Source organism: Cebus imitator, unplaced genomic scaffold, assembly GCF_001604975.1.
Source record: "Cebus imitator isolate Cc_AM_T3 unplaced genomic scaffold, Cebus_imitator-1.0 Scaffold206, whole genome shotgun sequence".
Classification (NCBI taxonomy): domain Eukaryota; kingdom Metazoa; phylum Chordata; class Mammalia; order Primates; family Cebidae; genus Cebus; species Cebus imitator.
The window spans coordinates 1,045,795-1,058,385 of record NW_016107521.1 but is presented as its reverse complement, the minus strand read 5'-3'; the positions used below and the strand labels follow the sequence as shown (position 1 = coordinate 1,058,385).

Below are 12,591 nucleotides of genomic sequence, written 5' to 3'. Positions count from 1 at the left end.
TCACCATGTTGACCAGGATGGTCTCGATCTCTTGACCTCGTGATCCACCCGCCTCGGCCTCCCAAAGTGCTGGGATTACAGGCTTGAGCCACCGCACCCGGCCTATTTCTACTTATTTTTAAATCAGTGGTCCCCAACCTTTTTGGCACCAGAAACTGGTTTCGTGGAAGACAGTTTTTCCACACATGGTGATGGGGGTGTCAGGGTCGTGGGTTTCAGGATGAAACTGTTCCACCTGAGATCATCAGGCATTAGATTATCATAATAAGTATGCATCCTAGGTCCCTTGCATGCGCAGTTCACAATAAGGTTCATGCTCCTATAAGAATCTGATGCTGTGCAGATCTGACAGGAGGTGGAGCTCAGACCATAATACTCTGGCTCCCTGGCTGCTTACCTCCTGCTGTACAGCTGTGTTCCTAACAGGCCATGGACCGGTACCGGTCCACAGTTCAGGGGTTAGGGACCTATTTTAAATGATATCCAAAAATTACTGAGTTTTCTTGTTATAACAAAAGGAAAAGGGAATAAACATTGACTTTGGGTTATTATGTGAACATGTGCCTATTATATAGGCTTTACATATATTATTTTGTTTTATCCTCTAGGAATTAGGCTTTTTTTCCTGACTTTTTCGGTTGGCAAAACTGGGAGTCAAAATGACATAGCTGATGAATAATTTAGCCTAGAACTATCTGTCTCCAAAGTTAGTTGTGAACATTGTTGCAACTGTAACATTTTTTGGAAAGCAGCCCTTTTGGAAAGGAGTTTGGCAGTATATATCAAATATATCAAGAACCTTAACCATTCACGTTCTTTTTTGGATTTAGTAATTTCTCTTCCAGGAGTATACCCTAACAGGGGAATATCCCCAAAATAGAAAAAGCCTTATATCCAGAGATGTTTATTGAAGCTTTATTTAGGTGATTGAAAAATTGGAAGCAGTGTAAATAAATGTCCACTAATATATTGATTAAGTTAACTGTGAGACATCTAATCGATGGCATATATTTTACAGCCATTAAAATGATAGCTGTGACTAGTTTGATCTATTGATAGGTGAAAAGAGGAGAAAATAAAATTTTACATATAATTACAGCTACGTTAATGAAACACATATGTAGGGGGGAAAAGATTGGAAGGTAGCATATAAAATGTTAAAAGTGGGTGTGTTTGAGTGTTAGAACTATGGGAGATTTCTGTTTTCCAAATTTTGTTTATAACAAAAGAGCCACACCTGTAAGAAAATAGGTGAATGAGGCTGGGCGCGGTGGCTCAAGCCTGTAATCCCAGCACTTTGGGAGGCCGAGGCTGGTGGATCACGAGGTCAAGAGATTGAGACCATCCTGGTCAAAATGGTGAAACCCCGTCTCTACTAAAAATACAAAAAATTAGCTGGGCATGGTGGCGCGTGCCTGTAATCCCAGCGACTCAGGAGGGTGAGGCAGGAGAATTGCCTGAACCCGGGAGGCGGAGGTTGCGGTGAGCCGAGATCGCGCCATTGCACTCCAGCCTGGGTAACAAGAGCGAAACTCCATCCCCAAAAAAAAAAAAAAAAAAAAAAAAAAAAAAAAAAAAAAAAAAAAAAAAAAAAAAAAAAAAAAAAAAAAAAAGAAAATAGGTGAATGATAGACTTGTTGGCTCTCAGAGTCCCCGTCCACCCTGAGTTCTTGGACACATAGAGGAGCACAGACTATGTTGTGTTTGTTGTTTGGATGGCCAAAAATTGTTGGGGTCCTGATGGCTCACAGCTTTTCCTGAACCTCATCTTTTCAGGCTTGGTTTCTGAGCACTTATGACCAGATCTTAAAAGCACCTGAACAGATTGCTATATCCTTGTACTTTATTTTTTCTTCATAGGCACTGAAGTGGCAGCAGCATCAGGGATTGCTTCCTCCTGGTATGACTATAGATTTGTTTAGAGGCAAAGCAGCTGTCAAAGATGTGGAAGAAGAAAAGTTTCCTACACAACTGAGCAGGCATATTAAGGTAGGAACCTAAGACAGTCAACCAGTCAGTAATCATTTGTTGAGGACTTGTCATGGGCTCCGCTAGGCCCTATGCCAGGAGCTTGGATATTAGATGGGGAGAACTCCTTCTCTAGCTCTGACAGTATTCAAGGTTGCTGCAGGTGTCCACTGGGATACTGCTGTGGCCTGGCAGTGGTACAACTCAGATTTGTAATCTAATGGATGAACATCTAGCTTGACATCTAGCCCATCATCTGCCCTTGCATTTCCTCCCAAGAAACCTGCATTTGGAAGAATGGTTAGTTCTTTGGTTAAGTCGGGGACTAACTGTGAACTTTCTGTGTACTTCTCCTGTTCAACATTTTTGCTTTGCCTGCTATGTGTCAGGCAGAGTGCCAGTCAGGGATTACAAAGTGGACTTATGTGATGTTTGAGGAAAATGATTTTATTATCTTATATTTTTTTAAAATCTGAGTTTCCTAGGACAAAGTTTTCTAGGTAATTCTCAGAACTACAAGTATATTTGCTACTTTAGCATCTCTATATTATAGTTTCTCTGGATTTGTGCTCTAAATTCCTGGATTTTAAACTATTTCATATTCCTCAAATCTTTGACTTTGGCTTAACATTTTGAATTTGCCTTTTCTGGATTATATATTCTAACTTGCAGATAAAGATATTTTTGAGCAGCACCTTCATTTACTCTGCCTGAAACCTTGAGACAAATAGAAATCCATCATTATTATGCTGCTGGGCTAAAATTTTCTGTTATAAACACTTTCCTTTGTTGGCATTTAAAGTGAAATCCACATTAGAGCTTTTCTCTCTTCTTTTTCCACCTAATTTTCTATCGTTTTCATCTGTTACCGAGATTGTCATCACTAGCAAATGCTCAGGATGCGTATACCAGACAGTATATTAGCTTTAATTAGTTCTAAGTTTGGTCAATTATACATTATCACTTGATTATATGAAGGTTGTGAAACACTGATAGAAAGTTTATTTACAAAATAGTATAGGGAGGCATATATTTACTTTGAAAAAATGAGTTCTTCCCCCCTGAGATACATAACAAGAACATATTAGGACATATTGAGTATGAAAGTCATGCTAACAGTGTCTGTTTCTAGCAAAACATTATACTCTGAGCTAACAGGATTATTGATTCTAAGTCTCATGTGCTTTTCTTTGGAAATATCAATCTCACATCCAAAAAACTAGCTTCAACTTAGTGCCCAGATGTAAAACTAGTCAGAGAAAATACATCTACCAGGTCCCTGTGTCCATGTACAGAAATATTCCTCTAATACTCTATAATATGGGCCAGCTATGACTTTATGCTAGGGCAGGGATTCTCAAAAGGTTAAAATAGAAATTGTTTTAAGTATACTAGATAAAAATGTATCTGTTTCATTATTTCATTTGAAACAGTTTGGTCAAAAATCACATGTGGAGTGTGCTCGATTTTCTCCAGATGGTCAATATTTGGTCACTGGGTCTGTTGATGGATTCATTGAAGTATGGAACTTTACTACTGGAAAAATCAGAAAGGTAAAGTATTTTAAATATATTAACCTTCCTAGTGTGAAAATTACTGACTTTGAATTACTTATCTATGCCCTTAACTCTAAGTCAGATTAGTTGAAAAAGGATCTATACCAGGCCGGGCGCGGTGGCTCACGCCTGTAATCCCAGCACTTTGGGAGGCCGAGACGGGTGGATCATGAGGTCAAGAGATCGAGACCATCCTGGTCAACATGGTGAAACCCCGTCTCTACTAAAAATACAAAAATTAGCTGGGCATGGTGGCGCACGCCTGTAGTCCCAGCTACTTGGGAGGGTGAGGCAGGAGAATTGCTTAAACCTAGGAGGCGGAGGTTGCGGTGAGCCAAGATCGCGCCATTGCACTCCAACCTGGGTAACAAGAGCGAAACTCCGTCTCAAAAAAAAAAAAAAAAAAAAAAAAAAAAGAAAAAGGATCTATATATAATGAACGTGTATTACTTTAAAAACTCATTTAAGGCCAGGCACAGTGGTGCACACGCATAGTCCTAACTACTCAGGAGGCTGAGGCAGGAGGATTACTTAGTTGAAAACCCAGTAGCTCAACCCAGCCTGGACAGCATAGTGAGACCATGTCTCTACAAAAAAAATTTTTTTTAAAAATTAACCATGCATGCTTGTGTGCACCTATAGTTTTAGCTGCCTGGGAGGCTGAAGTGGGAGGATCCCTGAAGCCCAGGAGTTTGAGGTTGCAGTCAGCCATGATTGTGCTACTGCACTCCAACCTGAAAAAAAAAAACGTCTCCAAAAAAAAAAAAAAAGCTAATTTAAAATTATTTTTAATTAAATTCTAATTTTATTATTAACCAAGGGAGGACCTTTATCATCTATAGTTGTTTTATTATCTATTGTTTTTACAAGTAAAAAAATTTTTTTCAGGCCAGGCATGGTGGCTCACACCTGTAATCCCAGCACTTTAGGAGGCTGAGGCAGGTAGATCACATGAGGTCAGGAGTTCAAGACCAGCCTGGCCAACATGGTGAAACTCCATCTCTACTAAAAATACCCCAAAAAAAAATAGCTAGGTGTGGGGGCAGGCATCTGTAACCCCAGCTACTCAGGAGGCTGAGGCAGGAGAATTGTTTGAACCCAGGAGGCGGAAGTTGCAGTGAGCCGAGATCCTGCCACTGCAGTCCAGCCTGGGCTACAGAGCAAGACAACTCCTCAGAGAAAGAAAAAAAATTTTTTTTAGACAGTTTCACTCTTGTTACCCAGGCTGGAATGCAGTAGCAGGATCTCGGCTCACTACAACCTCTGCCTCCTGGGTTCAAACAATTCTCCTGCCTCAGCCTTTGGAGTAGCTGGGATTACAGGCACGAGTAGCTGGGATTACAGGCATGCCAAAAAAATTTTTTTCTTTGAGCGGGTTATATGTACAACTGATACAACATTCAAAAAACAAAAAGTTACTCAAGTAGCATTTTGCTCCTACACTTGTACCTCAGCTAGTCAGTTGCCTTCCTTGGGCCAGCCAGGATTACTAGTTTCTTATGGAACTTTCCTGGAATATCCTGTGTGTGTATTACTTATATATATTACTCAAAATTTTTTAATATAGATGATAGCATACTATATACCCTGTTAAATTCTTGCTTTTCTCTTTATAGCATATTTTGGAGATTATTGCTGTATTATATTACATTGGATGGATTGAACCATAATGTATTTAACCAGCCATTTTATTTAAGATCATTTCCAGTCTAACTTAATTGTAGTACTAGTTACATTTTTCTTATGAATGAAGTTAAAACATCTTTTTATATGTGAAAAGCCACCAATATTTTTTTTTATTTTAATGAAGCCACTAATATTTCTTATTATGAGGTCTGTTAATATCGTTTGCCCATTTTTCTGTTGAATTATTCTTTATTGATTTGTAGGAGCTCTTTATATTTTAAGGAAATGAAGTTTTATAATATACATTACAAATATTTTTAAAGTTTGACTTTTATCTTTTAATTTTGTTTCTTTTGAAACGTTTTACAGACTTAAATTTTTCTATATCATCAAATTATTCATCTTCTACAATTTCTTTTAGTATTTTAATCTTTTATGTTTAATTTTTGACCCTTTTAGAATTTGTTTAGGGGAATAAAGTTGGTATAGATCCAACTTAGTTTTTTCCTCAAATGGCTATTTACTAACTTTATCCACTGATTTAAAATGTTATTTTTGGCTGGGCGCATGGCTCATGCCTGTAATCCCAGCACTTTGGGAGGCTGAAGTGGGTAGATCACTTGAGATCAGGAGTTCAAAGCCAGACTGGCTAACGTGGTGGTCTCTACTGAAAATAAAAAAAATTAGCTGGATGTGGTGGTGCACGCCTGTAATCCCAGCTACTTGGGAGACTGATGCAGGAGAATTTCTTGAACCCAGAAGACAGAGGTTGCAGTGAGCCAAGATCATGTTATTGCACTGTAGCCTGGGCAACAGAGCAAGACTGTGTCTTAAAATAAATAAATAAATAAAATAAATAAAATGTAATTTTTATCGTAGAGTATCAAATTCCACTCTGTGGGTAGTGGATTTTATGAGTGATTTTCATTTTCTACTGTATATATTTCTGTATAGTTTTATTTTTTAAACCAGGAAGTAGTCTTACTTTATAATTAGAAAAAAATAAGAAAGACACTCTATTTGAGCAATAATGGATGATAAAAGAAGCATCACAAAGAAATAGTCCGTAAACTGTTTCAGGAAAGGTAGCTGATGATTTGGAAAAAAATACAAGTTTCTCACATCATACAAAAATAGGTAAATTCAGATTTATTAAAGATGTAAAATATGAAACTAGAGAAATTTTGCCTAGAAAAAATCAGTAAGAAAAAGATCTAGAGTAGTATGTTGGTATTTTTTATAATACTAATTTGAATTGTATAAATTTATTTATCTCCAGCAATATCACTAGGAACTAGTTATTTACTGGGAACATGTATGCACGGCACTGCTGTTTACTTTGGGGGTTTAGAGTAGGTATAATCTATTGCCCTGCTTTTTGTGAGTTTCTAGAGACCTGGGGCCTTGGTTTTTGCATTATTTTGATAAACTGTTAACCACTGTTTCTTTAGGATCTTAAGTACCAGGCCCAGGATAACTTTATGATGATGGATGATGCTGTCCTCTGCATGTGTTTCAGCAGAGATACAGAAATGTTAGCAACTGGGGCCCAAGATGGAAAAATCAAGGTATGGATTAGTGCCACAACCTCTCATACGTAGACATTTTGAATGTTCTGCTATGGGGTAGTGTCCTACATATAATATTCAGCATAATAATGGCTACTGTTTATTGAGCATTAGCTTTATTGGAATCACTTTACTTATTCTTGTGTAATCCTAATAATAGCTCTGCCTGGGTGGTCCAGTAACATGTTTAAGGTCACATACTTGGTAAGTGATAGATCTGGGACTTTAGTTCACATCTGCTTATTCCCTTTCTATTGTACCACCCTGGCTGGCTGTATAAAAATTAGAATCACTTTGACTTTTTTTTTAGGAGATGGTCTAATAGCCAGTTTGCTGTGGTTCGTATTTAATGCTAGAAGTACATCCTGGGCTACAGGAAATATGGAAATGGTTTCTGCTAAGTGAACTTAGAGTCTCTATTTTTGTTTTAATAATTTACAAGGAAAGAGTTTTAAGTTTCAGAGGATTCAGTTACCATTGTACTACGTGAACCAGACACGTCATATTCAGCTGTTGGCATGCATTTTTAATGCTGTTTCAGTACATTAGTGAGCATTGCATCTTGCTTGGCTCTGTGGGCTGTAGTAGGACACTTTACAAGTTTTTTTTTTAATTCTTTTTTTTTTTTTTCCAAAAGGTATGGAAGATTCAGAGTGGACAATGTTTAAGGAGATTTGAGAGGGCACACAGTAAGGGTGTCACCTGTCTAAGCTTTTCTAAGGATAGCAGTCAGATCCTTAGTGCTTCTTTTGACCAGACAATTAGGTAAGTAAAAATCCCAAAACTGCCCTCACTTGTTTGAATAATAGGGCATGGAGGGAGGTACTAGTGATTCCTTATGCTTTTACCATGATGGTATGATATAGAGAGTAAAGGTATGTGAGACCTTATGTCCCCAGAGTATAATTGACACAGTGCTGTTGTTTTGTCCATTTATCCAGAAGAGAGATTTTAGAGGGGATAGCAGTGATTCATGGTTCTCAGAGCCTGATCTTATGGACCCATCTGCATCGTAATCACCTTAGAGGGTCTGTTGTCCTGGGACCCAGCTGAGAGCCATGGATCTCAACCTCTTGTTAATCTGTTTTTTAGAGGTCCATCCCTGAACAGAAGCTTGTGGTATTATTGGCATATTTTCTTCCAGTCTCTTTCTTTGCAAAGTTTTTTTTTCATTGTTTGATATAATGAAAATTAAACCGTATACACAATCACATAGCCCTCTTCACTTAATATTATAACATGAACTTCTGTAATTTATCTAAAATGCATTCAATCATTGGTCACAACCATAAGATATTAAATATTTATTGTTCTTTTCATTTGCTTTCATTTGTGGTAGAATTCATGGTTTGAAATCTGGGAAAACCCTGAAGGAATTTCGTGGCCATTCCTCCTTTGTTAATGAAGCAACATTTACACAAGATGGACATTATATTATTAGTGCATCCTCTGATGGCACTGTTAAGGTTAAGTATTTGCTATTGGTTTATTTTGGGATGTCTACTTCATCTTTTTCTTTTGAGGAGTTTTCAGTGTTGATAATGGGGATGATTGTGGTGGAATAAACCTCTTTAATGGCTATTTTAGCAATAACTGAGGTGAGTCTGAGACAACAGTGTTCTGTGGGTAATTCCCATTGGCTTTGGGACCCCAATCTCAAACCTTTTCAATCCAAACAAACTTTATTATGTGTAGGAAAAGAGGAAGGGTGAGGAGTCCTAAACTTAAGCCATCCCCCATTCACAGTTACATATGGTGGTTAAATCTGTTTTGTCATAGGTATGGTCCACCTGCTAACAGTTAAATTCATGAAAGACTCAGTGGCTTATAAATAGATCTCTTTTTTGTTGCACAGCCTCACTGCACTCTTGGCCCCCAAATTTAGGGCCTTCCTAGTAGCATTTATAGAGGAATAGGAAAGGTGAGTAAAACTAAGCCTTCTCCTGGATACTTATTTAATAAGTTATTTGCTGAAAGTAATGGATCTTTAGTACCTTTAAAGATTTAGTTATTTGAAGAGAGGGTTTCATTTCCTAGAAAAGATAGGAGAAACCCAAATAGAAAATTATTAGAGATCTTTGAGACACTCTTACTTAAGCTCTGGAACTAATCTTTTTAAGTTGCCTTATGTGAGTGAGTACTTTATGGCAGAGGATCTAGACATTTTAACAAAACATTTTAACACAAATATCTAGACATTTTAGATACATACTTAAGTATCTAAAATTCAGACAGCCAGGTGTGGTGGTGTACACGTGCAGTCCTAGCTACTTGGGAGGCTGAGGTGAAAGGATCACTGGAACCCAGGAGTTCGAGGCTGCATTGAGCAATTATCGCACTACTGTACGTCAGCCTGGGCAACAGAGCAAGAATCTGTCTCAGTCAGTCAATCAATAAATGTATGTATATATGTATGTATGCATATATGCATGTCAGACCAATCTCTGACATTGCTTGTTCGTGATTGGAAATTGAAGTGGAAACCTCAAGGCAGGAGCTGTAATGCTCCCTTGGGATGGATGGGGCACCACATAGAGCTCTTAGTACTTTAGTCGTGGGATTTGCTCTCATGCTATGCCTATGGGCCTCACAACTTGTAAATGCCAGATGGCTTGTCTAGGCTTCTTTATTTGTGGTCTTTCCCCCTTAGTTCTGCAGTGAGTGGGGCAAAAGATGTCACTGACCTTTTGAATGGAAAACACTGGAAGCCTTAGCATTCTTAATTCCTGAAATGTTCATTTTTTTCTTTTAAGCCACGGGGCTTCAGAGGAGATTAGGGTAGGCAATAACAGTGTTGACACTACGGCAACTGTTTTCTCCTATTTATGGGTCTTTATTAAACATCTGCTTTGTGCCAACCTCTGTGGAAGGCACAGAGGAAACACAGCAGAGTCCATGCCTTAGAGACTTTGTACCTGATGAATTGAGTGGTATCTGGACAATGCTATTTCCTGTTTGGTTCATCCCTTCTCTAAGCACATCTCAAGATTTCTGTGCTACCTGATTTAACCCCTTCAGTTCATAAGAGCTCAGAAGGGCAAGGTGAAAAGATAGACTGGGAAAGTAATACAAGTGGCCAAGAGTATCTTCCACTTCCTAGATCCTTATGTGTGTATGTGCTAACATTGTGACTTCCATTCAGTCATTGTCAGTATAAATGGTGCATTGGAATCATTTGTAGCTTTTTAAAAAATGCCTGTGCCTCACCCTAGACCTACCAAATCAAAATCTCAGGATAGAGTCTCAAGCTAAAAAGCCTCTATTTGAACCAGGCTCAGTGGCACCTGCCTGTAGTCCCAGCTAACTCAGGAGGCTGAAGTGAGAGGATCATTTGAATCCAGGAATTTAACGCCAGTGGGGGCAATAGGGCAATATAATGAGACCCCCATCTCTTAAAAAGAAAAAAAGCCCTGTTTTTGTTTTGTTCTATTTGTAGTTTAAGTATTTTAAATAGCAACAAGGTCTCACTATATTGCACAGGCTGGTCTTGAACTCCTGGCCTTAAGTGATCCACCTGCCTTTGCTTCCCAAAGTGCTGAAATTACAAGCGTGAGCCACTGTGCCTGACCCCCTGTTTGGTTTTGATGTCCAGACAAGGGTAGCTTTCTGGTTGTTTCTGACAGTAGCAGTGTTGGCATGCAACTAAGTTTAAAGAGAGAGCTCTATTGGCTAAGGGAATATATATAAGCAAAGATCATAGATTTTTTAAAGTTCTTAAAATTTAGTTTGTGACTTGTTTTTGCCGGTTAATCAACAAATATATGATGAATGTTTATACAGTTGGTCCTCTGTATCTGGAACATAGATTCAACCAACCACAAATTGAAAATATTTGGGGAAAAGAAAATTCCACAAAGTTCTAAAAAGCAAAACTTGAATCTGCCCCATGCCAAGTACTACACTGAATCCATGCAAAGGAAGTGGTGTGTAGGCATTGTATTAAGTATTATAAGTAATCTAGAGATGATTTAAAGCATACAGGAGGAGGTACATAGGTTATATGCAAATACTACATCATTTTATATATGGGACTTGTGTATCCTTGGATTTTGGTATCTAAAGGGAATCCTGGAACCAATTCCCACAGATACCGAGGGACCACTGTATATGGCAGTGCTGGATATTTGATTGGACGTAAAATCAAGTAAGATACTGTTTTCCTCTGAGTCATTTCTCCTTTTTAAGTAACCTATTAATGTTTTAAACCCTAAAACTTTAGAAATTAAAAAAAATTTTTTTCTTGCAGGTGATTGGACTGAAAACTTTAGAAATTTTAATACTTTAAAAAGGTTTATAACTTAAAATTTTTTTTGTGGTAGATCTGGAATATGAAGACCACAGAATGTTCAAATACCTTTAAATCCCTGGGCAGCACTGCAGGGACAGACATTACCGTCAACAGTGTGATCCTACTTCCTAAAAACCCTGAGCACTTCGTGGTGTGCAACAGATCAAACACGGTGGTCATAATGAACATGCAGGGGCAGGTGAGTGGTCAGAAAGTACATTTGCACAGGACCTGTGGGACATTCCCAGATCAGGACATCCTGGTCCAGGCCCACCCTCCCAATAACCAAATTTGGGTTCACTTCTCTGTAAACCTTATAAGCCATATTTGTTTTTCAGATTCATTTATAGCTCTGTAAAACATCTCTTTGCTATTTCAAAAGTGATCTCCTTTCCCCTGGGTGTTTGTATATTATGCTTTTTCATCCTTTGGATAAATGAAGCTCCTGTCCATCTTTAAGCCTCCTTCAGAAGCTCACTGAAGATTTTAAGATAACAATCTTAGTCTGACTTAGGGGGATGCAGTGTAGTATGGATTACCAAAAAACTCAGGACATCTCCTAGCTACCACGGTCTAAAGTGGAACACTAATAGGAGAAAGGAAGCAGTGTCCTCATTATATTTTTGAATCAGAACACCTGCAAGGTTCCCAAGGAATCTCACTTTTGTGGACTATGAGGTAGCACTGGGGGTGTCTGAAGCATCAGGTTTGAGGACTCAAGCCCTGGGTATGTATGCTAGTGCATTATTGGCCTGGACACTTGGGGATCTTACTGAGCATAGTGAAGAACGAGGGGCTGGTGTGTAGTACTCTCTTTCCATTCTTTGTGTTCTATAACTGATGGAGTAGTAGTTCAGAACCTATAGCTGAGATGGCTCATCTGCAGCATCTTTTGGGCCGCTGCATATGGCCACTGCATAATAGCTACCGCTGCCCAGTACATCTGCTAGGCACACTACTTCATAGTTCTGTGCTTGACTTTTTAAAATAATTTATTTTGAAAAAGTAATTTTAGATTCACATAGAAGTTGCAAAAATAATACGGAAGAGTTCCTATGTGTCCCTCTCTCAAATTCTTCTAGTGGTAACATCTTATATAACCATAGTACAATGATCAGAACTAGGAAATTGACATTGGTACAGTTATTAACTCTATTACAGATCTTATTTAGATTTTACCTTTTACATGGGTCTTCTATCAGTTCTTACATGCATTTTTTTTTTTTTTAAGGCAGGGATATAATCGTTCTGTAAAGTTTCATTACATGTATCGAGTCCTATAACCATCATTACAGTCAAGATACGGAACTGTTTTATCATTCCCAAAGAAACTCTCATGCTACATCTTTATAGTCACATCCTCCCCATACCCTTAGCCCCTGGCAGCTACTGTTCGGTTTCTATTGTTATAATTTGTTGTTTTTTAAAAAATAGACTAGAGTGCTTTTAGGTTCACAGCAAAATTGAGCAGAAAATATGGAGGGTTCCCATATTTTCTTTGTCCCTTCCATCGGCACAGCCCTCCCTACTATTAGTATCTTGTGCCAGAGTGGTATGTTTGTTACAACTGATGAACCTGCATTTG

The 12,591-nt window shown here is 38.3% G+C and overlaps 1 protein-coding gene across 1 annotated transcript in view; it reads left to right on the top strand.

Annotated features, from left to right (window-relative positions):
- SMU1 (SMU1 DNA replication regulator and spliceosomal factor) overlaps positions 1-11,379 on the top strand; it is a 32,870-nt gene extending 21,491 nt beyond the window's left edge. Inside the window, exons 5-10 of the mRNA XM_017548326.2 lie at positions 1,861-1,989; positions 3,402-3,521; positions 6,602-6,718; positions 7,356-7,483; positions 8,058-8,184; positions 11,038-11,379. Coding sequence (XP_017403815.1) covers positions 1,861-1,989; positions 3,402-3,521; positions 6,602-6,718; positions 7,356-7,483; positions 8,058-8,184; positions 11,038-11,364 — 948 coding nt within the window. The 3' untranslated portion in view covers positions 11,365-11,379. The remainder of the gene's footprint in view (positions 1-1,860; positions 1,990-3,401; positions 3,522-6,601; positions 6,719-7,355; positions 7,484-8,057; positions 8,185-11,037) is intronic.
- Positions 11,380-12,591: the final 1,212 nt, after the last annotated feature.